The following is a 24,907-nucleotide window of genomic DNA, read 5'->3' on the forward strand; positions in this document are numbered from 1 at the left end:
AGGATCTCACCCTAAAAGTGTTTCTGGTGACAATTTATTCCACCAGACAGATTTCAGAGTTATAGGCCTTGCCTGTAGGGAGCTGTTTCTGAGGATTGAGGATGACTGGGTATTTCTGCATACAGTTCCCTCATTTCTTCCAAAGGTGGTGTCTTCGTTCCACCTGGACCAGACAGTGGAGCTCCCTGCTTTACTGAATTTGTCTTTGGAAACTCCAGAGGCGAGGGAGCTACATTTATAAGATGTTCACCAGGTTCTTTTGTGGTATCTGAAGGCCACCAGCAGCTTTCGGTGGTCAGATCATCTGTTTGGCTTTGGGGGAGCGAAGAAAGGAACTAAAGTGTGGCTGGGTTCAAAAAAGTTTGGATAAGTTCTTGGAGGAGAAGTCCATTAACTGCTATTAATCAAGTTTACTTAGGGAATAGCCACTGCTATTAATTGCATCGGTAGCATGGGATCTTCTTGGTGTCTGGGTAATTGCCAGGTTCTTGTGGCCTGGTTTGGCCTCTGTTGGAAACAGGATGCTGGACTTGGTGGACCCTTGGTCTGACCCAGCATGGCAATTTCTTATGTTCTTAAAGTTTCTAAGGGTATGATTGCTCGTTAGGCCAAAAAAAATAGGTTTTCAACTATCTTTGCAAAGTTGCGAGCATGCTGTACTAGGGCACCTCCTGGGCTGAGTTTCAACTGGTGTTGCCTCAGGAGATCTGTAGGGCAGCAGCGTGGTCTTTGCTACACACTTTCTCCCGTCATTACTGGTTGGATGTTCGAGTGCCGGGTGAGCTGATGTTTGGCAAGTGTGTGTTGAGCAGGTCATTTGCATGCCTACCCAGTGTAGGGGTGCTTTGGTATGTCCCACATGTCTGGACTGATCTGGGGTACAAACAAGAAAGCAAAATTAGCTCTTACCTGCTAATTTTCGATCAGTCCAGAGACCCAGCCCCTTATCTGCGAAAGACTGTTCAGATTTTGTTCATGCAATCAGATCAGATTTCAGTATGTATATATTCAGAGCTTATAGGATAACCAGGTTTGGTTGGTTTCCTTGGAGTTGGTGTTAGACTCCAATTCAGGGGGCTTCAATCCTGGTTTTGATGTTTGCCCTGATAGAGTGGGGAAAGTTTGGTTTTAAATTTAGTTTGGCTTGGGTACAGGTCAGAACTGAGGGATTGCAGGTGGCTCATTCAGATATGTTGCAGTGCCTCAAAGCTTTTGTTCTTTGCCTTCATCTGCTGGTAGAGATGCAAAACCCACTTGCCTGGATTTTTCCTATTCTCTGTCTCCAACAGATGTTGGAACTCTGTGGTGCAACAGGAATTTTTGGCATAGCACACTGGTATTCTGTGGGCTAAGCCACTGGTTCAACCGGCAGAGCAAGTCTGCCTAAGGGGTTCTTGGGGTCTTGGTTGAACCCAGAAGGGGATAGCTTTTAAAAAAAAAAAAAGCCTAAAGGAGATTCAAGTACAGCCTTGCTTTAAAAACTTCCAACTTTGAGCAAGTTTCTCTCCCCACCCCAGTTCTCTGCCCAGAGGCTGGCTGGCTTACAAAAAAAAAAAAAAAAAAGGAGCAGTGGCAGGAGAGTCAGTGAGGAACTGAGGTAGCCCTGTCACTGCAGTGGCTTCAGCCTGGGCAGAAAGAACACTCCAGGCTCAATTGGACTTACTATTACTACTTAACATTTCTATTTTTTATTTATTTATTTTTTATTTTAACGACATTCGATCTGAGATATCACATCGGTTTACATTCAGGTACTGTGGGTATACAGCGCCGTATAAACCCAAAAAATACTGTCCCTGCTCAAACATTAAACAAATACTTCAGTTCAATGTTCACTAAAGAAGACCCTGAAGATGGACCGTGAGGTAGATGCAACTACATTTACAGAAGAGAATGTATGGGAAGAGCTAGGAAAAACGAAAGTGGATAAGGCTATGGGGCCAGATGAAGTACATTCTAGGACACTAAAGGAACTCAGAGATGTGCTGCCGGTTTTGCTAAAAGCCTTGTTCACTAGATCCCTGGAAATGAGTGGTGACACAGGACTGGACAAAAGCGATTGTGGTCCCACTTTACAAGAGCAGTACCAAAGAGGAGGCTGAAAACTATAAGCTGGTGAGCCTCATCTCGGTGGTGGGAAAATTAATGGAGACTTCGCTGAAGAAATAAAAATAGGGAATGATCTCCAGTCCAGTAGGTTGCTGGACCTGAAGAAGCATGGATTCATCAAGGGGAAGGTTCTGTCAGACAAATCTGATAGAATTTGTCTGGGTGATGAGTGAACTGGATTAAGGAAGAGCGCTCATGATTTATTTGGATTTCAGCAAAGCTTATGATATGGTCCCACATAGTCAGCTTGTGAATAAATGAAGCTTGGAAGGGGGCGCCCAGGTGGTAGAGTAGATTACAAACTATTGACTGACAGGTGATAGGGTGTAATGGTAAATGGAACCTACTCTGAAGAGAGAACAGTGTTGTGGAGTGCCACAAGGATTAGTTTTGGGACTGGTTCTGCTCAATATCTTTGAGCAACATTGTGGAAGGGATAGAAAGTAAAGTTTGTCTATTTGCGGATGGCACTAGGATCTGCAACAGAGTGGACACACTTGAAGGAGCAGAGAATATGAAAAATTATTTAAAACTTGAAGAGTGGTCAAAGATTTGGCAGCTAGGATTTAGTGCCAAAAAGTGCAGTCATGCATCTGGAGTGTGATAATCCAAAAGAGCTGTATATATGATGGGGTGGGAGGGGGTGAAAAATTAATGTGCAAAGACTGGGAGAAGGACCTTGGGGTAATAGTGTCTGGCAATCTGAAGGCAGCGAAGCAATGTCACAAGGCCATAGCTAAAGCCAGAAGAATGCTGGGTTGCATAGAAAGGAATAACCAGTAAGAAAAAGGTGATAATGCCCTTATACAGGTCCTTGGTGAGGCCTCATCTGTAGGTTCTGTTCATTTCTGGAGACTATATCTCAAAAGGGATGGAGGCAGTCCAAAGAAAGGTGACCAAAATAGTATGGAGTCTGTATTGGAAGACTTATGCAGAGATGTTGATAGATTTAAATATGTATACCCTGGAAGAGAGCAGGTGTAGGGCAGATATGATACAGATCTTAAGATACCTGAAAGGTTTTAATGATGCACGAACTTTGAACCTTTTCCATTGAAAAGAAAACAGTAGAACTAGGGGTCATGATGTGAAACTTCAGGGAGGACGACTCAGAACCAACATCAGGAAATATTTCTTCACAGAGAAGATGATGGATGGCTGGAATGCCCTTCTGGAAGAGATGGTGAGGACAAACACAGTAAACTAATTCAAAAAGGCATGGAATAAACACTATGGATCCCTAAAGGCTAGAGGTTGGAAATAAAGGGCGCATGGGGGTAACCTGCATGGAGCAGCAGTTAGAACCCTTAGCAAAGAATATGGGAATTACCATCTTTAACCAACTAGCCTTAATTTTTTGGCGCAACTGCAACATAGCTCTCCGCTTTGGTGGGGGGGGGGGGGGGAGGGAGGGAAATTGAATTCAGACGACAGCCAATGCTGGGCCTCATTGTTTACTGTCCGGGGTACTGATATGCAGACATTAGGAAAAAAAAGTGCAGAACTGCTTCCTTCTACAGCCAAGTCCAAAAGCAAAGCACATTCAAGCAGCATTGTCTGAATTAAAAAGGCTGCTCACCCTGCAAAAATGTTGCTAGCAGTAATTTTGTTATAGATTTGACAGTTGCTTGATTTTGATTGTAAACTTTTCTATCTTTAACATAATGCTTGGGGTAACCTGCACGGAGTGGCAGTTGCTACCTCTAACAGAAGCATGGGGGTAAACTACACGGAGCAGAAGTTACTACCATAAGAATCTTGCTAGGCAGACAGGATGGACCATTTGGTCTTTCTGCCATTATTACTATGTTACCATTTTAGGAAATTTTCTGCCCTGACAGCCCCAAGGGCATAGGAGCTGCTTGGGTCTAGTCCAATGGGCCATGGCTCACATGACACCTTTTTAGTCTTCTCTTCTGTCTCAGTGGGCACCTCAGACTCAGAATTACAAGGTCTGTCTACCCTTGCCTTCAATGTGTTGTACACATTGACTGCAGGATCTTTTTTCCTGGTTGGTGACGCCTAAAATGGAACCCAGCATTGTATACCTATAGTTAGGAAAAAATGTCTATATGCATCACTTTGTACTTGTTCACATTACATTTTATCTGCAATTTAGATGCCTAGTCCCCCAAGTCTTGCAAATTCCTTACAGTCTGCTTATGTTTAAATAACTTTGAATAACTTTGTATTGCCTATAGATTTGATCACCTCACTTATTGCTCCCTTTTCTGGCTCATCTATGAATGTTACACACCAGTGGTCCCTGGTCAGCTAGAGCTGAATCTACTGCTCCTGGGGCAGTAGATTCAGGAATGTCAAAATATTTTTTTATGGAAAGGGTGGAGGATGCCAGGACTGTCCTTCAACAGCAGGTGCTGTAAGTTCTTGCTTTCAAAAAGTGAAGTAATAGTAGAAGTATGACGACACTACAGGCCATGGATAGTCTAGGGGTAAGCTGCACAAATCAATGGTTATGGTTACAGTTTACTGTCAAAAAGACAGTGCGGTAACCTACCAGGATTGGCCATTTATTGCATAAATAGGATTGTAGCAGTGCAGAGCATTTCTGCACATTCTCTCCAGTACCTTGACAGGGCAGTATACTTGCCACCTCTAAGGTCCTGGGAGGTGGCAAGTATACATGTATGAGAACATGGAAGGAGGGTTTGGAACACAGAACCTGCATCTGTAGAAGACCTGCACTAAAACCATGAAACAAAACAGTTTGCTTTAAACACAGACATATTGGGGATAACTTTTTTAATTTTAAAGATTCTAGGTTTAAAAACACTAGCAAAGATAGTCACAGATGACATTTGTTAGCCACTTGTGTAATGAGAAGAAATTATGAAGTAAGTGGGAGCACTGAGAAGATCACCTTTGCTGGTGGCTGAAAGGAATCAGTAAGTTTTGCTTGGGAAACTTTTTTTTTTTTTTTTTTTTAAGTATTGGGGCGACATCTACCAGACATAGTGAATTCACTAATACATTCCAGAAATCATCGCCAAACCTATAGGAGATATCAACACATCTCTAGAGCAAGGTAACTTCCCTTAAGCCCTAAAATGCACTGTCATCAAATCCATACTCAAAAAAATCCCACCAACATTAGACCCATATCTAACCTCTCTTTCACATCACAAATTCTAGAAAAAATTGTAAACCAACTCTCCGAACACCTGGAAACCTAGAAAATATTATACCCATCGCAACACGGATTCAGGAAATCACTCAGCACGGAGACACTCCTCCTAACACTCGCTGACACAGCACTCTGAGGTCTAGACGCTGGCTAATCCTACCTTCTGATACTACTAGATAAATCCGCCGCTTTCAACTCTATCAACCACAACATCCTGCTAACCAGACTAAACGAGATTGCCTTAAGCAGCACCACCATACAATGGTTCGGCTCCTACCTATCAAATAGAATGTACAAAGTTACACTTAACAATGAATCAAAGCAATTCCCCCTCTCACATGGCGTCCTGCAAGGATCATCTCTCTCCTTCACCCTCTTCAACATTTACCTGCTTCCACTATGCAAACTTCTCACCAACCTGGGCCTCCAATACTACGTATACACTGATGAAGTCCAGATCCTTCTCCCCACGAAAGAAAACATACTGAACACCCTACTACAAGGGAACTCCATCTCATCCCAAATTCAAAAACTCCTATTCCAGATGTCGCTCACCCGTAACCACTCAAAAACAGAGATCTTATGCATATCTAACAAACCCCCAGCAAGAAATATTCAAGATCTCTCACTCACACAACATAAAATTCAACTCGTCACAACTGTTAGAGACCTAGGCGTCACCTTAGACTCTAAGCTCAACCTTAAAACACACATCAGTACAATAATAAAAGAGGGCTACTTCAAACTACAACTCCTCAAAAAACTCAAACCCCTACTACTTAATCAGGACTACTGGTCAGTACTCCAGGTCCTCATCTTCTCCAGACTTGATTATTGCAATTCCATTCTGCTAGGACTCCCAACCTCCAGTCTCTCCAACTACTGCAAAAATGCGGTAGCCAGATCCCTCACAAACAGCAAACGCTCCACACACATCAACCCCCATACTGAAAGACCTCCACTGGCTCCCATAACTCACAGAATTCAATACAAAGCCCTAACCCTCATGCACAAATCCATCAACAACGAAAAGACAGATTGGCTAAAAGACAGCCTCCATCCACACAACTCACAAAGAAACCTGCGATCCAAAAACACCGGACTATTTACCATCCCCGCCAACAAACAGGCTCACCTCAGCTCAACAATGAGAACGTGCAATCTCAAGTAGCAGGCCCCGCACTGTGGAATAAGCTACCTTCAAAACTCAGAACGGAACCCTCAACACAGATTTTCAAGAAATCACTAAAACCTGGCTATTCTGGAAAGCCTTCCAACCAACAAGTTAACCCTGCGACTCCGTAACCAACCAGAAAATCAATCCGGACCATTACTTAATACGAGAATACACCATTAAGACTACAGTAAATCTCAGACTAGACTTCAGAATAATCTGTCCCCCCGCCCCCACCCCCCAAGAATATCTGTAGACCTCAGCCCTAGAGCTCATATACACCCAGTTTACTAACTTAGTCTGACACATTGTTAGGATTATTTGACCTTGCCACCGATACGATGTAAAGATATTATGACCTGTTGTCAAAGTATCTCACAAATCCGTTATACTGTTAGAATAACAGTATAACGGAATAATGAAGTTGTTGCTGTTACAATGTAAAGATAACTTGACCTGTTGTCAAATTATACCACAAGTTACCATATAAACCGATGTGATGTTCCTTATTGAATGTTGGTATAAAAAAAACAAATAACCTAAAACTTAACTAGGAACTGAACAAATTTGAGATGAAGGCAGTGTCCAGCAGCAAGAGGTGGGCTTCCTAATCTTTTGCATCAAGTGTCACATGTATGAATTTTTCTCACAGGACAAGCAGGATGGTTGTCCTCACAAATGGGTGACATCGAGGATGGAGCCCACCACGGAAAACTTCTGTCAAAGTTTAATAGAACTTTGACTGGCCCCTACTGGGCATGCCCAGCAAGGCACTGACCCTGCAGCCAGCAGGGGTCTCCCTTCAGTCTTCTTTTTTCCGCGCAGCAGTTGCCACGCGGTGAAAGGAGCTCTCTAACCACGTTCCTGACAGGAATTTGGAAATTAATTTCCTAAGAAAATTTGCCCCTCAGGGGTCTCCCTTCGACAAATTTTTTAGTCATCTTACGGAACCCGGTAAGTTTTTTGCCTTCTTCCATCGACTGCCGTCGATTTTGGCCCTCGAGGCCTGTTGGCACTTACCGATCCCCAGCCTAAATTTTGGCTTCCAGCCATGGCAACGGGGTTCCGTCGTTGTCCGGATTGTACCCGGACTATGTCCATCACAGACCCCCACAGGGTTTGTGTAATGTGTTTGGGTAGTGAGCATGATGTCCTGACTTGCACCAAATGTGCCTTAATGACACCCAAGGGTCGCAAAGCCAGGATGGAGAAGATGGGGCTCCTCTTCCATGCACCCACCCCCAACGCCATCGATAGCATCGACGTCATCGGAACCGGCACCGTCGAAGTTGTACCATCATCGTCAACCCTCCGGTGACCGTCCGCCATCGATCGCTTCTCGGCCGTCGACTCCCGTCCCTTCCCCGGATGGGCGAGGGGATCGGAAGGAAAGCACCGCCATCGACGGCACAAGTCTCGGCCTGTCGAGGATCCACAGCCATCGACCTCTGCTCAAGCCGAGCCACCGACAAAGAAGCCGCGAACAGACCGGACGCCCTCCACGTCTCGTTCGCCGGCATCGAGGAAACCCTCCCCCTCTCGGGGTGTGGGGGCCGTGATCCCACCGGTTACGGTGGTCCCTCCGGCCCTGCCTCAGCCTCCCTCTCCCCGTCGAGCCGGGTATGGTTACCCCTGGTCTCCGGGCAGAACTGGACCGGCTGGTCCAGGAGGCCATCGAGAAAGCGATGAAGAAATTACAACCTCCATCGGCACCGTCTCCGGCACCGGTTCCAGTGCCGCCGCCGGCACCGGCTTCGCCACCGAGGAGGGAACCGACCACCGAGCCGTTGATACAAGCGCTAGCACCGCTACTGAGCCGCATGGAGGCACTCATGACGGCCCTTCCATCGGTGATTCCAGTGCCATCGACAACACCACCGTCTCCGACTTGGTTTCTCATCGGCAGGAGAAACACCGTTTCGAATTCCCCCTTCCGGGGTAGTTCCATCGGTACCTTCTGGTATATCTCCACCGATTTATCCTTCGGCTCCATCGATTCCGCGCCAGGCCACCGATTCCATCGGCAGCACCGAAGCCATCAATGCCATTTCTGGTTCCACCTACCGCACCGATTCCACCTCGGTTTCCATCGATGCCTTCAGAGCCTCAGCCAGGTCCATCAGGGCTACAAGCCCCACATGATCCCTACGATACCTGGGGGTGATGATGATGATACCTCTTCTGACACAGATTTGCCTTCGCCACCATCTCCTACAGAGAGTAGAAAAAGTCTCCTCCTGAGGATCTATCTTTCATTAATTTTGTGAAAGAGATGTCAGAAGTTGTACCTTTTCAACTACAATCTGAAGCTGATGACAGACACCAGATGATGGAACTACTTCAATTTCTGGATGCTCCAAAAATCATCGCTTCCATCCCTATACACCAGGTGTTTTTGGATCTGCTCAAGAAAAAACTGGGAATCTCCTTCATCGGTGTCACCAGTTAACAAGAAAGCTGACTCCACATACCTTGTCCAGTCAGCACCAGGTTTCCAAAAACCTCAACTGGATCATCGCTCTGTTGTGGTTGAGTCCGCGCAGAAGAAGGCCAAGCGTCTTAAGCCGCACTCTTCTACCCCACCTACCAGGGACAACAAGTTCCTGGATCGTGTGGGACGGAAAGTGTATCATGGAGCTATGTTGATTTCACGCATAGCTTCATATCAATTTTACATGACTCAATACAACAGAGCCATCCTTAAGCAGATGCAAGACTATGCTGACACGTTGCCGGACCAATACCAACCGCAGCTTCAAGCCCTTCTTCACAAGGGATTTGAGGCAGGGAAGCACGAGATTAGGACTGCCTACGACATATTCGATGCTTCCACGAAGGTTTCAGCCACAGCCATCTCAGCCAGACGTTGGGCTTGGTTAAAGTCATCCAACCTTCGCCCAGAGGTCCAAGATCGTCTTGCTGATTTGCCCTGCTTAGGCGACAATTTGTTTGGAGAGCAAATTCAACAGATTGTGGCGGAGTTAAAAGACCACCATGAGACGTTGAAACAACTTTCATCTGTCCCACCTGAGGTGACCTCCAAGCAACCGCAAAAGAAGGACTCTAAGAAGTCGTTCTTTCGACCACGCCGCTACTACCCTCCGTCAACTAGGGCTCGTCCTGCACGGTCCTCTAACAGGCCTCAGCCTCGTCAGCCAAGAAAGCAAAGACCTACTGTAGCCCCACCTCCTGGGCCTGCGGCGGGCCTTTGACTTCCCTGTATTGAGCACATGCCAACTCCCTCTTCCACACATCCCTGTGGGAGGTCGGCTGTACCACTTCTTACCCTGTTGGAAACAGATCACCTCAGATCAGTGGGTGCTAGCAATTATCGCACAGGGTTACCACCTCAACTTCATAACACTTCCGCCAGACTCCCCGCCCCATCAGGCATGGAGTCTAACCAGCCATTTGACTCAATTACATCAAGAAGTATCCCTTCTTCTACAATCAAATGCTATAGAACCCGTCCCTCCTTGTCAACAAGGGAAAGGATTCTATTCCAGATACTTCCTAATACCAAAGAAATCAGGGGGGTTACGTCCAATTCTGGACCTTCGGGCCCTCAACAAGTATCTGCAAAAAGAGAAGTTCAAGATGGTAACCCTGGGCGCCTTGCTCCCTTTGTTGCAAAAGGGGGATTGGCTGTGCTCTCTCGACCTCAAGGACGCTTATACCCACATTGCGATAACACAATCTCATCGCAAGTATCTGCGTTTTCTGATAGGCCACGACCATTATCAATACCGGGTACTACCTTTCGGGCTGGCATCTGCTCCACGAGTCTTTACCAAATGTCTCGTAGTAGTAGCAGCATTTCTCAGGAAGGAAGGTGTCCACGTCTACCCCTATCTGGACGATTGGCTAATCAGGGCCTCCACCCCTCAAATTGCGCAATCCTCCCTAAAGTTGACAATTCACACACTCCTCTCCTTAGGGTTTCTTGTCAATTACGAGAAATCTTGCTTGGTCCCATCTCAGACCTTATCCTTCATTGGAGCAGACTTGGACACCTTACAGGCAAAAGCCTATCTTCCACTTCAACGAGTCCAAACTCTCATGTCTCTAGCTCGCCAGCTCCAGTCTCAACACACTGCCACAGCTCGCCAATTCCTCATCCTCCTAGGACACATGGCATCCTCGGTTCAAGTTACTCCCTTGACCCGACTAGCCATGAGAGTAACACAATGGACTCTGCGACACCAATGGCTTCAAGCTTTCCAGCCTCTGGCCTACATCGTCACAGTTACACAAGCGCTACGCCTGTCTTTAACCTGGTGGACGACTCAAGTCAATCTCCTTCAGGGCTTACCCTTTCTCCTACCAGATCCACAGGTAATCCTAACCACCGATGCTTCCCACATCGGTTGGGGGGCCCATGTGGACGAATTACAAACCCAAGGGTTGTGGTCGCCAGAGGAAGCCGAACACCAGATAAATTTCTTGGAACTTCGAGCAATTCGCTACGCGCTCAGAACTTTCAAAGATCATCTATCAGATCAGATAATCTTAATCCAGACAGACAACCAAGTGGCCATGTGGTACATAAACAAGCAGGGAGGCACAGGCTCCTTCCTTCTGTGTCAGGAAGCTGCGCAGATTTGGGCAGAAGCCCTCTCCCATTCCATGTACCTCAAGGCCACTTACTTGCCGGGAGTAGACAATGTATTGGCAGACCAGCTGAGCCGTGTCTTCAAGCCACACGAGTGGTCACTCGATCCTCTGGTAGTGACCTCTCTGTTTCACAAGAGGGGTTTTCCCCGCATAGTCCTCTTTGCGTCCCCTCAGAACCACAAAGTGGACGATTACTGCTCTCTCATTCGGAGCCAACACTCTCAGCCGAGGATGCCTTCTCCCTCAAGTGGACGACAGGTCTGCTTTATGCATTCCCTCCACTACCTCTTCTGTCAAGGACTCTCGTGAAGCTACGCCAGGACAGGGGAACCATGATCCTGATAGCTCCCCACTGGCCACGCCAAGTGTGGTTTCCCATACTCCAGGATCTCTCCATCCGCAGGCACATCCCTCTGGGAACGGATCCGCATCTGCTCACTCAAAACGACGGATGCCTCCTCCATCCCAACCTCCAAGCCTTGTCCCTGACGGCATGGATGTTGAAAGGTTAGTCCTTCAGCCTTTTAACCTTTCGGATTTGGTTTCTCGTGTCCTGATAGCTTCACGAAAGCCCTCCACCAGAAGATCCTATTCATATAAATGGAAAAGGTACACATCATGGTGCACTTCTCAGTCCCTTGATCCCCTTTCCTGTCCAATCTCTAAGTTCCTGGACTATTTATGGCACCTATCAGAATCCGGTCTAAAGACCTCTTCCATTAGGATGCATGTCAGTGCGGTAGCCGCCTTCCATAAAGGTATAGAAGGTGTCCCTATTTCAGTACAACCCCTGGTGACACGCTTTCTTAAAGGCTTGCTCCATCTGAAGCCACCCTTACGTCCTCCGGCCCCATCTTGGGACCTTAATCTGGTTCTTGGTCGTCTAATGAAACCACCTTTCGAACCTCTGCACTCCTGTGAATTGAAGTATCTCACATGGAAAGTATTATTCCTATTGGCTATCACTTCAGCTCGCAGGGTTAGTGAGTTACAGGCCTTAGTCACCTATCCGCCTTACACTAAACTCCTGCAAGACAGGGCGGTGCTCCGCACTCACCCTAAATTTTTACCTAAGGTAGTTTCTGCATTTCATATCAATCAATCCATCATACTACCTATCTTTTTTCCCAGGCCCCATTCCAACTCTGGGGAACAGACTCTGCATACCCTAGACTGTAAACGAGCTCTAGCGTTTTATCTAGACCGTACAGTTGCTCACAGGAAGAGCACTCAATTGTTTGTCTCCTTCCATCCTAACAAGTTGGGACAACCTGTGGGTAAGCAGGCTCTTTCCTCCTGGTTGGCGGACTGCATTTCTTTTTGCTATCAGCAAGCTGGCATTCCTTTCCAAGACCGTGTTAAAGCACACTCTGTGAGGGCCATGGCGACTTCAGTGGCACACCTTCGATCGGTGCCGCTTCCTGACATTTGTAAAGCAGACCTTCAGGGACATAGTAGCCAAATCCCAACTTCAGTCTGGCAGCCTTGGTGCTGTCTTGGAGGAAGGAGGTCTCATGATCAGAGAGCATCAACCTGGTGCAGCAAGAAAGGATCCTGTAGCAAGGACCTGCTCTCCAAGTGGTGCATTGTCCTTTCGCACTGAGGATGTGTTTCAAAGGGCTACTGCCCAGGAGGGAAGGGTTAGGTCGGCTGTCATAGTTGGTGATCCGATTATTAGGCATGTAGATAGCCAGGTGGCTAGTGGGCGTGAGGATTGCCTGGTAACATGCCTACCTAGTGCGAAGGTGGCAGACCTCACATGTCACCTAGATAGGATTTTAGACAGTGCTGGGGAGGAGCGACTGTCGTGGTACATGTGGGCACCAACGACATAGGAAAATGTGGGAGGAAGGTTCTGGAAGCCAAATTTAGGCTCTTAGATAGAAAGCTTAAATCCAGAACCTCCAGGGTAGCATTCTCTGAAATACTCACTGTTTCACGCTCAGGTCCCCAGAGGCAGGCAGAGCTCTGGAGTCTCTATACATGGATGAGGCGATGGTGCAAGGAAGAGGGATTCAGTTTTGTAAGGAAGGGAGGAGTCTTCCGAAGGGATGAGCTCCACCTTAACCAGGGTGGAACCAGACTGCTGGTGCTAATCTTTAAAAAGGAGATAGAGCTGGTTTTAAACTAGAACAAAGGGGAAAGCTGATAGTAGCTCAGCAGTGCTTGGTTCGGAGGGAGGTATCTTCAAAGATTCTAATGACGCATTAGAATTAGGGCAATCCTGACAGTGAGGTTCCATAAGAAAAGTAGTCCAAGTGCCTATAACTAAAACCTCACATGAGCTAAAAAAATTTAACTTATCCCTATCAATTAAAAAGCAGAATGAAATTACAAACAACAAATGCACTTTGAAATATTTGTATGCTAATGCCAGAAGTCTAAGAAGTAAGATGGGGGAATTAGAATGTATAGCGGTGAATGATGACAAACTTAATTGGCATCTCAGTGATATGGAGGGAAGGAGGATAACCAATGGGACAGTGCTATACTGGAGTACAAACTATATCGCAATGACAGAGAGGAGCATCCGGGAGGCGGTGTGGCACTTTGTCTGGAATGGCATAGAGTCCAACAGGATAAACATCCTGCATGAGACTAAAGGCATGATCGAATCTTTATGGGTAAAAATCCCTTGTGTGTTGGGGATGGGTATAGTGATAGGAGTATACTACCATCCACCTTGCCAAGATGGTGAGACGGACAGTGAAACGCTAAGAGAAATTAGGGAAGCTAACAAAATTGTTAGTGCAGTAATAATGGGAGATTCCAATTACCCCAAAATTGACTGGATAAATGTATCATCGGGACATGCTAGAGAGATAAAATTCCTGGATGGAATAAATGACAGTTTTATGGCTCAATTGGTTCAGGAACCAATGAGAGAGGGAGCAATTTTAGATCTCATTCTCAGTGGAGTACAGGATTTGGTGAGAGAGGTAACGGTGGTGGGGCCGCTTGGCAATAGTAATCATATGTTCAAATTTGAATTAACAAATGGAAGGGGGACAGTAAGAAAATCCACTGCTCTAGTGCTAAACTTTCAAAAGGAAACTAATAAAATGAGAAAAATAGAAAAAAACTGAAAGGAGCAGCTACAAAGTTAAAAAGTGTACAAGAGGCATGAACATGATTAAAAAAAAATACCATCCTAGAAGCACAGTCCAGATGTATTCCGCACATTAAGAAAGATGGAAGGAAGGCAAAACTGGCATGGTTAAAAGGTGAGGTGAAAGAGGCTATTTTAGCCAAAAGATCTTCATTCAAAAACTGGAAGAAGGATCCAACAGAAGAAAATAGGATAAAGCATAAGCGTTGGCAACTTAAATGTAAGACATTGAACAGGCTAAGAGAGAATTTGAAAAGAAGTTGGCCGTAGAGGCAAAAACTCACAGTAAAAACTTTTAAAATATATCTGAAGCAGAAAGCCTACAAGGGAGTCAGTTGGGACCGTTAGATAAGCAGGGGTTAAAGGGGCACTTAGAGAAGATAAGGCCATCGTGGAAAGATTAAACAATTTCTTTTCTTCGGTGTTTAATGAAGAGGATGTTGGGGATGTACCCATTCCGGAGAAGGTTTTCATGGGTAATGATTCAGATAGACTTAACCAAATCATGGTGAACCTAAAAGATGTGGTAGGCCTGATTGACAAATTGAAGAGTAGTAAATCACCTGGATCAGATGGTATACACTCCAGGGTTCTGAAGGAACTAAAAAATGAAATTTCAGATCTATTAGTAAAAATTTGTAACCTATCATTAAAATCATCCGTTGTACCTGAAGACTAGAGGGTGGCTAATGTAACCCCGATATTTAAAAAGGGCTCCAGGGACGATCCGGAAAACTACAGACCAGTGAGCCTGACTTCAGTGATGGGAAAAATAGTGGAAACTATTCTAAAGATCAAAATGGTAGAGCATATAGAAATACATGGTTTAATGGAACACAGTCAACATGGATTTACCCAAGGGAAGTCTTGCCTCACAAATCTGCTTCATTTTTTGGAAGGAGTTAATAAACATGTAGATAAAGGTGAACCGTTAGATGTAGCGTATTTGGATTTTCAGAAGGCATTTGACAAAGTTTCTCATGAGGCTTCTAGGAAAGTAAAAATCATGGGATAGGTGACGCTATACTTTCGTGGATTACAATGGCAAAAGACAGGAAACAGAGTAGGATTAAATGGACAAGTTTCTCAGTGGAGGGGAGTGGGCAGTTGAGTGCCTCAGGGATCTGTATTGGGACCCATGCTTTTCAATATATTTATAAATGATCTGGAAAGGAATAAGAGTGAGGTAATCAAATTTGCAGATGATACAAAATTATTCAGAGTATTTAAATCACAAGCGGATTGTGATAAATTGCAGGAAGACCTTGTGAGACTGGAAAATTGGGCATCCACATGGCATTTGAAATTTAATGTGGATAAGTGCAAAGTGATGCATATAGGGAAAAATAACCCATGCTATTAGTTACACGATGTTAGGTTCCATATTAGGAGCTACCACCCAAGAAAGAGATCTAGGCGTCATAGTGGATAACACATTGAAATTGTCGGTTCAGTGTGCTGCAGCAGTCAAAGCAAACAATGAAGGGCAACCAAAATGATAAAGGGGATGTAACGGCTCCCCTATGAGGAAAGACAAAAGAGGTTAGGACTGTTCAGCTTGGAGAAGAGACAGCTGAGGGGGTGATATGATAGAGGTGTTTAAAATCATGAGGTCTTGAACAGGTAGATGTGAATTGGTTATTTACTCTTTCGGATAATAGGACTAGGGGGCACTCCATGAAGTTAGCATGGGGCACATTTAAAACTAATCGGAGAAAGTTCTTTTTCACTCAACACACAATTAAGCTCTGGAATTTGTTGCCAGAGGATGTGATTAGTGCAGTTAGTGTAGCTGGGTTAAAAAAGGATTGGATAAGTTCTTGGAGAAGTCCATTACCTGCTATTAATTAAGTTGACTTAGAAAATAGCCACTGCTATTATTTGCAACAGTAGCATGGGATAGACTTAGTTTTTGGGTACTTGCCAGGTTCTTATGGCCTGGATTGGCCACTGTTGGAGACAGGATGCTGGGCTTGTTGGACCCTTGGTCTGACCCAGTATGGCATGTTCTTACAAAGGGGTTTTTTTTATGTTATGATCTTACTGCATGAATATCCATTGCAATGATAGGGAGACCATGTGATGTTTGACCACCTAAGAAGATATGTATAGACATGGAATCCAGATGTCTGATTCACATGGCATCATTCAGTGCTATAAAGGCACTTTGAGTACCAGGAAGCAGCATCTTAACAATATAACTTATCTGTTTATTTATTTATTTATTATCAATCTTTTCTATACCGTCATTTGGCAGGGACCGTCACAGCGGTTTACAATAAGGCACATAAAAGTAATGATACTAAAATTTGTCAGTTTACACAGGTGCCATAAGGTTCGGTAACATAGTTTGTTATAAATGTTTAATTGTTACATGTGATGAATCATGTCCAGGTCATTCTCAGCTTTGAGTACAAAACTATCTTTAAACTTGTAACTTATCCTTTAGTGATGCGTTATTTAATTTAAAAAAAACTACACCCTTAGTGGATACTGCAGTGCATGTATGGGTGTTTGATTGTTCGTGCTTTGCCCTACCCTGGCATTTTATTCTATTCTCCCTTCTTTCTCTCTTTTAAACGCTTGTTTAAAGAGCCAGGTCTTTAAACTTTTTCTAAAGGTTTTGCTGTCTCTTTGTAATCTTAACTCCAAGGGCATGGAGTTCCACAGTATGGGTCCTGCCAATGATAGTACCGTTTCTCTTACTTGTGTTAGTCTTTCTGTTTTGACTGATGGGATAGTTAGCAGTGCTTTGTTTGCAGATCTTAGGTTCCTGTTAGGGATGTGTACACGAAGGGCTGTGTTTAACCAGTCTGCGTTATCGTTATGTATTGATTTATGTATGGTGCACAATATTTTGTAATGTATTCTTTGTTCAATGGGCAGCCAATGTAATTCGGCCAGTGTTTCAGTGATATGTTCTCTTTAACGTTTGCCGGTTAAAACTCTTGCAGCAGTGTTTTGTAAAATTTGTAATGGTCTTAGTGAGGTGTATGGTAGACCTAGTAGAAGTGCATTACAGTAGTCTGTGCTTGCAAATATCAATGCTTGTAGTACTGATCGAAAGTTGGCAGTGGTTAGAAGTGGTTTAAGTCTTCTGAGGACCATGAGTTTAGCTTATCCTTACTTTACTTTTAGGGATATATGTTTTAAGCTTAGTTCTGAGTCAATTATTACTCCTAGCTTGTGTACTTTCTCTACTAGCATTAATTGTTGGTTGTTTTTGAGTGTGACTGGGCTCTGATTTCCATATTTTTCCGTTCTAGGTGTAGGAATTCTGTCTTCTATATATTAAATACTGTTGAAGCAAAATCCTCTCCCCCTCTTCTGGGGAAGTTGCTCCTGCCTTTGAATTGTTCTGTAATGTTTTGTGGATGTTTTTTTTTCCCTGTTCAGAGGTTGAGGCGTTTGCTAAGAAGAATCCCAAGCAATTGCTGAGACGGCTGGAGCTGCACCTGGATGAGCGTCCTAACATTACCACTTCCCCAACAGACAGCTGGTCTCTGCATCCTTCCCCCTCTTCTGTTCCTCACAGTCCCAACTTACACTCGCCCACCAGAGAGCTCAAATTCACTGGAGTATGCGACTTGGAAGCAAGGCCTGAAGGAGAAGCATGTCTTGTCTGAGCCAGAAGGGGGTCACCATAGAACAAGAGCAGGTCATGCACCACAAAGAGAAGACTGCCAATTCCACCTCTGCTGGCATTTGGTGGCACAATACGACTGGATCAGAACTTGTGTGGAGTGGGTGTTTGTGACTTGGCAGCACATGTTCATCAATGAGGGAAAGCTGATACTGGATGTTGGAGATACAACCAGCTGGATCTGGAACCATAAGGTGTAGAAACATGTTGACTGGCCAGCAACTGTAGCAGCAAACTGGTTCTTTTCATTTTTTTGTGTTGTCCTGAATTGCACTGATATGTTTGCAAAAGGAGCTTGGTGAAAAAGGGATAAATTCACAGTTGGAAATGTTAAATAGCACTTTCTGCTCCTACTTTTTAGAAAATCCTGGCTCAAACACTGAAACTGCTCTGCCTTTGCCAAAGCAAATTAGTAAAGATTGGGTAAAAAAAAAAATCTACAGCATGACATACCATGTAGCAGCAGCCACTGTAGCATCAATGTGACAGTAAAAGACTAAATCTAACAATAGGACACAGCAAATGAAGCGCTAGGTGATTCATGTTTGGGGTGCGATGGGTGACACTGGCTGTCACTGAGGTGTAGTAGGGGATTTTGGCTGAATGGACTGTCTCCCTGTGAACACAGAGAATGACCTACTGGCTGAGAGTTTCCTACAGCTCAAGAGTAGACAAGTGACAATGAAAAAGACTAGATCTGTTCAGGGAAGCTAAAATATAAGATGTATCTCATAGTAAAGAGGGAAAACATCTGTAACCTTCCCACAAGCAAAAATGAAATGTACTTGTGCAAAAACAAGTTTGTGTATATGTGTGTATGTGTATATATATGTTTATGTACACTGAGAAGCCTGAGAGAAACTTGCTGAATCTCAGGTTCTACTTTTACATCTAGCAAGTCTTCCAGGCTTTAGTTTTTTTATCTGTATATACATACATTTCTTGCTTTTCAGAAAGCATGTTTTACTTTTGTCTTTGTGAAGGTTACAGATTGTTTTCCCTCTAGTATGTGAGAAATCTTGTGTTTTGGCTTCTCTGAAAAGATCGACTCCTTTTTCATTCTCATGTATCTTATCATTGAGCTGTAGAAAACTCTCAGCCAGCAGGTCACCCCCTATATCCACAGGGAGAGAAAATTTCAGCCCCTATTAATCCTCAGTAAGAGATGCAGCCATTGTCACCCATTATACCTATGCATGAGATTCACCTGCAGCTTCACCTGCTGTATCTGTAACAGATTGTAGAGACCAAAGCTAAATATTGCAGTGTGTGTTTATTCAATATGCTCTGTGTCTGTGTACACTGGAAGTTGCCTGATGAGTTTTAGGGTGAAAATTCAGTCTGCTTACAAATTTAGGGTTAAAATCTGGCAGGGGAGTACAATGAGTCAGTCTCTTCTCGCATGCCAGGCTTCTCCCTTAAAGGAGTCTGGTAAATTCTCCAATCTTTGGGACATGGAAATCCTTGCTAAATTGTATTAATCCTTTCACAAGCCATGCTAGGATTTCCACAAATGCTTGTTGCTCTTGTACTGAAAGGTGTCACATTGGGAATGGTATTTTGTGCATTTTTATATTGCTCCCAAGCACTCATTCACATCCATCTCACTTTTGCAGACACTGATTATGCTGTGAGCTCCTCTGCTGGTGAGATTGCTCAGTGACTCACTAGCACTGGACTCTGGAAGGAGCACAGAATTTGTCTTGTAACTCTAGCACTGTTTGCTCCAACTCATTTAGTTTTGCTAGCTACTTCTTGAGATGTCATAACAGGAAGATTACTGTGTGAACTCGCAAGTGCTCCCGCACGCACTGAGCAGTAGCAGAATATAGGAAAGTGATCAGTAAACACTCAAAGCCCAAATGCACAATTCCCTGAGTTCCCAGGGTCTATAATGTTTAGCAATGTTTCCATGATTTAAAACATCACTAGAATGGCAGATGGATAGGGATGCATCTTCTGATAAATGTAATTTGTATATTCTGGGTTGGCTGATTTTACAAGTCAAGCTCAAAACTGCAGAACTTTGACTGAGGGCTGTACTATATTCCTTCTTGCATTAATGAAGACATTATTCTGATTCTAGACTGTTTACTACTGGTAAGGGACAAATTAAGAGAGCCTTGGGGCCCCTATCCCATTATGCCCCCTTGATCTGTCATTACTGCTAGAGATAGGGGGTGTTCTCTTCCTCCCCTGTCAACTTGGTTGAATTTGCAGTAACTGGACCAGCAGAAATGTAATTTTATGGGTGCATAACATAGCCACAGAAGATAATAGTTGGTTTTACTGGGAAACTTGCTGTATTCTATAGGTGTATGCCTAGGTAAAGTCTAGAGAGGTCAGAGATGTGTGTAGCACTGGCTGCAAGCTTGATCCAGCTCTCTGTTTTCTTAATGGAGCAACTTTTAGGGGTAGAATAAAGGAAGACTTGTCCAGCCAGATGAAGGTACCAACCTAACGAGAAATGGAGGTCCATATTCAAAAGGGATGGTCAGCTAAATTCAAACTTAACCAGACAAACCTTGGATTTTAAATATTTCTTCCTGCTGACCAGACAGATCTCTTCTTTTTGGTCAAGTAAGCTAGTACCTGGCTAAAACTTATTTGGATGAAAAAAAAAAAGGCAGGGGTGGGGCTTAAACTTTGCTGGGTGGAGCTGATATTCAGTGCTGCCTGGGTACGTTTAGCCAAGCAAGTCTGCTCATAGTAGAAAGCAGGTCTAAAGTTATCTGGGCACATTTACCCAGACAACTTCAGTCCTAACTGGCTGTATTCATCATATAGCTGGTTAAGTTAAGGGGCCTGCAAGGGACAGAGTTTTATTTTGTCCTCCTCTTCCCAATTCCCCCTTTGAAATTAATTATTTTTTTAATATTTAAATGTTAGGGGTCTTCTAGTACTCCAGTGGGAGGAGGATAAGCTTGTAACACCTCCTGAAGAGTGAATATCCAAATCTCGGTACAGCAAACGGGTACTCTGTTCTCAATGGGCATTGGTCAGCTATCCCCAGAGTTAACTGATCTGCAACAGAGTGAAGTAAATTAAATATATAGCTAAGCTCTGGTACCTTTTTGCTGTAGCCTATTTAGATATTCACCCTGCTGCTGCTGGGGTAGTGAAGGGGGGGTGTTGCCTGAACTTTTTCAAGTGAGAGAAAAGGGGCTTGTACACTAACTATAACCTTAACATTTAAATGTGAAAAAAAATTGTGGGGGAGATGACCCTGCAAACCTAAATTCTTGTGGGGGTGGGATAGCGAAGAGCATTGCTGCTGGCATGGGGTTTTTCTTAATTGGGGGTGGGAACCAGATTGGGTTGCTGCAGCTGGTCGTTTTGTTCTTTTTAATATTCAGCACACTAGTGAGCAGCAGTTACCCAGATAACTTTTAGCCAAGTTTGTCCAGTGGCAGACTTATCCTGCTAAATATTTAGCTAAAGTTATCTGGTAGCTGGATAACTTCTATCACACACCTTGCTACTGAATATGGACCTCATGGTTTTTAGGTCCCTTTTGTCTCCCCTAATCTAATATTAAATGAATGGCTGCATCCATTTTATGTCTGTGAGAGAATTAGAGCATGTTGACATTGCTGCTGTCACAGCCTTCAGATTCAGGAATGAGCTGTGTGGCAGGATATCAAATGGATTTAATTGCTGTGGAACCTGCCATTTGTTCTCTTCCCTGCATTCCCCCACCACCAGCCCCAGACTTCCCTATGATATGTGCTCTTGTTCCTCTCTCCTCTCCCCCCTCAGGCTCTCAAGTGATTCAGGTATCCTCATTTGTGCTGCAGTATGTTCACAGAGCTGTATTGATGCCAATAGAACAGAGGTAAATATTAGTATATACACCTACACATGTAAATGGAGGCACGGTACAATAAAAAAGAAAAAAACGAAACTTAAGTTTGTCCTTGTGCTTGCTTAGCAGCTAGTGCAGTGCATAAGCTCTGCTTCCCAGAGAAATTTTTTAAAAATGCCACAATAATAGATGTGAGGTTCCACTTAACAAACCTGTATTTAATAGAAGATTAAAATATGTTTCTGAAGACTAGCCATGAGCACTGATCTCTACTGTAAGTTGAGAGAGACATTCTCAAGCATGTTCTGGTGCAGACTGCTGGTATGGGAGCAACAAGAAGTAATTGTGAGCTGGTGTACCCTTCCCTCAGCTATCTATAGAACAATCTCCTTAGGTCCTGTCCATACTTCTTTCTTCCCTCACTCCCAATATTGTCATTTTCAGGAGATGGGAACTTGTGCTCAGAGAGAAGAGTTGCTAAAAGAAACTAGCCATCTTCTGAAAAAGTTACAGTGAAACATATTTGGTAGTAGATAATGTTTAGGATAGTTCGTAGTTTTAGAGGAGTCAAAGATATGAGAGAATTGACCAGATGTGAAAGTGTGTGTGTGTGTAAAGCTCCCCCTTCGTAGTTTCATCCTCACCGGGCTTGATGTGAGGAATGTTTTGGCCTTTTTTTTATGGGTTTCACCTCTTTCTCCGAGGACAAGCAGGATGGTAGTCGTTGCACATGGGTGACAGATGGAGCCCTGGCACAGAAAACGTATGTTGAGGTTTCTAGAACTTTGACTTGGCACACTGAACATGCCCATCGTACACTATACCACATGTCCAACCAGGGTCCCTCTTCAGTCTCTCTTTCCACAGAGGTGTCAGCATCATGCTTGGATTGAGCTCTAAAACCTTTGGCTTTTTGCCTCATGCTTTTGCAGTTTTTTCACTCTCTTCGAAAGTCCGTTGCTGGGTCCCTCTCGGTACCTCCCTGTAGTGTCCCCAGTCGGGGTTTTTGGCGTTTGTGCAAGTTCCTTTTGCAGTCGGTTCCCCTGTGGTGGTGGTGTCTCAGTGCCCATCTTCCATCGATGCCTGCAACCATCATTCTCTATTTTTCCCATTTGTTTCACCCCCTCATGGCCACGTCTGGCTTCCATCGAGGATCATGTCGATCACTGATCCTCATAAAGGTTGCATCTTCTGCCTGGGGGCATCACATGATGTCCAGGGTTGCTACCTGTGCACCCAGATGACCACGAAGGGACGTCTGCTTCAACTTGACATGATGAACTACCTCTTCAGGTTGAAGAAGTGTGAGCCATCTGCATCGGAGGACCTAGGAGCCACACTGATGGACACCATGCCATTGGCAGCAACAGGCCTGTCTGTTTCATCGAGGTTGCTGGTGGATAGGGGCTCAGAGACCAACTGTTGTTCTCAGGGCTGAGAACATTGGGTTCATTTGTCCTCAGCCTCGGTACCAGGAAAGACCAGTCTGGGTATCAAGGGAAAACCAAGAAGCATCTGTACTGATCGGTTGATGCACATTGCCGGGCACAGGGACACACCGGCTTTTGCCACAATGCCCCCAAAGCGACCCCATGGCGAGGTGTGCCAAACCTCCATCGATGCTCAGGGTTCTACGACTGTCTCCACCGTTCCTGGTGCCAGTCGCCAATCCCCCTCGCAGGTCTGAAGAAGATCTGGCCTCCCCTCCTTCCTCCAAGTCTGTGTTGGCATTGGCAACTTTTGAGCATGATACCAGTGGAGCGGGTCACTGCAGTCCTTCAGTCTCGGTACCAGAGCTGGTGCCACCTATGCTTGTTCCGTTTCTAGAGAAGCTCAATGTACTCGGTGCCTTACCGGTCCAGCTGGCATCAGTGCCCAGCAGGGCACCAAGGCCTTCCCCTACCGCTATAGTGGTCGTCACTGGTTTCAAGGAGGAGGAAGTTGCACCGAGGCCTGCGGAGATGAGGCCGGTAGTCCCCTGTCCAGTTCCATTGGTGCCTGCCCCTCTGGATGTCGGCCGAGCAGTTGGGCTCATCCCCTGTGGTATACAGTGAAAATAAGGGTCCCTATGACCCCTGCGTGGATGATCAGACAAAATTCTCTGATTTAGATGGTCTCCCATCAGAACCTTCTCCTCCAGAAGAGCGAAGAAAGTCCCAACGTGAGGACTTGACCTTCGCATAGTTTGTCAGTTTAATGGCAGAGGCCATTCCATTCCAGCTATTGATTGAAGAAGATGCCAGGCACAAAATGCTTGAGTTTCTTCAGTTTGTGGAGCCTCCTAAGGAAATCGTAGCGGTCCCAGTGCATAAGATCCTTACGGAGTTGCTGCGGAGGATTTGGGAACACCCCCTCTCAGTGCCTCCCATGAATAAGAAGGCAGAAGAGGTTTACCTCGTTGAAAAGGCTTCCAGATCCAATAAGCATTGGCTACCCCACCAATCGGTGGTGGTTGAATCTGTCCTCGAGGCCAAGTGCTCTCAGACCCATTCCTCGGCGCCCCTGGGGAAGGACCACAGAGCATTGAATGCTCTTGGGAGGAAGGTGTTCCAAAGCGCCATGCTTATTGCCCATACCACTGCCTACCAGCTCTATATGAGCCAATACTCGCAGGACATCTGGAAGCAGGTGCTGGAAGTGGCTGAGCAGCTGCCTCAACAGCAGCAAGATGCCCTTATGTCACTGGTGCACAACGGTTTGGAGTGTGGGAGAACTGGTCCATCCAACCTACAGAATTTTTGAAACGGCATCAAGGGTCTCTGCAGAAGGAGTCAGTACCCACAGACTGGCATGACTGCGGGCCTTGGATCTCAGAGCAGAGGTACAGGAACGACTTGCTGACGGGCAATGCACTGGAGAGAATCTCTTTGGAGATAGTATAGGATGCTGTGGCCCAACTCTGAGACCATCATGAAATACTCTAAAAAAAAAAAAAAAAAATCTCCACCAGCACTCCAGACCCGTCGTCCTCATCCAGGAGTCCATTGAGGCAGAGGCCCAGGAAGTCTTTCTTTCACCAAAGCAAGTACTAACCTCTGCCTCCTCAATCCCATACACACCATCAGACTCCTGCAGCCATTCCAGGCAGCAGAGAGCTTCCAAGGCCCAGCCAGCTCCTCAGTCAACTCTTGAGATGGGGTTTTGACTGAGCCGTAGGGAGCATAAGCCAGTTGCCTGTACCCGGGGTGCTGGACCCTCCAGTTGGGGGCAGGCTGCGTTTCTTTGGGAAACCAGTGGCCCACTGTAACCTCAGACCAGTAGGGTTTTGTCCATCGTCCACCAGGGGTACTAATTAAACCTATTGGGTG

At 45.1% G+C, this 24,907-nt stretch overlaps 1 protein-coding gene across 3 annotated transcripts in view; it reads left to right on the forward strand.

The window, feature by feature from the left end:
- Nucleotides 1-21,703, forward strand: part of ELMOD3 (ELMO domain containing 3) — a 162,843-nt gene extending 141,140 nt beyond the window's left edge. For all 3 annotated transcript variants that reach the window (XM_029604179.1, XM_029604180.1, XM_029604178.1), the window contains one exon: nt 17,548-21,703. In XM_029604179.1, the coding sequence (XP_029460039.1) occupies nt 17,548-17,777 (230 nt within the window). In that variant the 3' untranslated portion in view covers nt 17,778-21,703. The remainder of the gene's footprint in view (nt 1-17,547) is intronic.
- Nucleotides 21,704-24,907: the final 3,204 nt, after the last annotated feature.

This window comes from Rhinatrema bivittatum, chromosome 5, assembly GCF_901001135.1.
Source record: "Rhinatrema bivittatum chromosome 5, aRhiBiv1.1, whole genome shotgun sequence".
Taxonomy (NCBI): Eukaryota; Metazoa; Chordata; class Amphibia; order Gymnophiona; family Rhinatrematidae; genus Rhinatrema; species Rhinatrema bivittatum.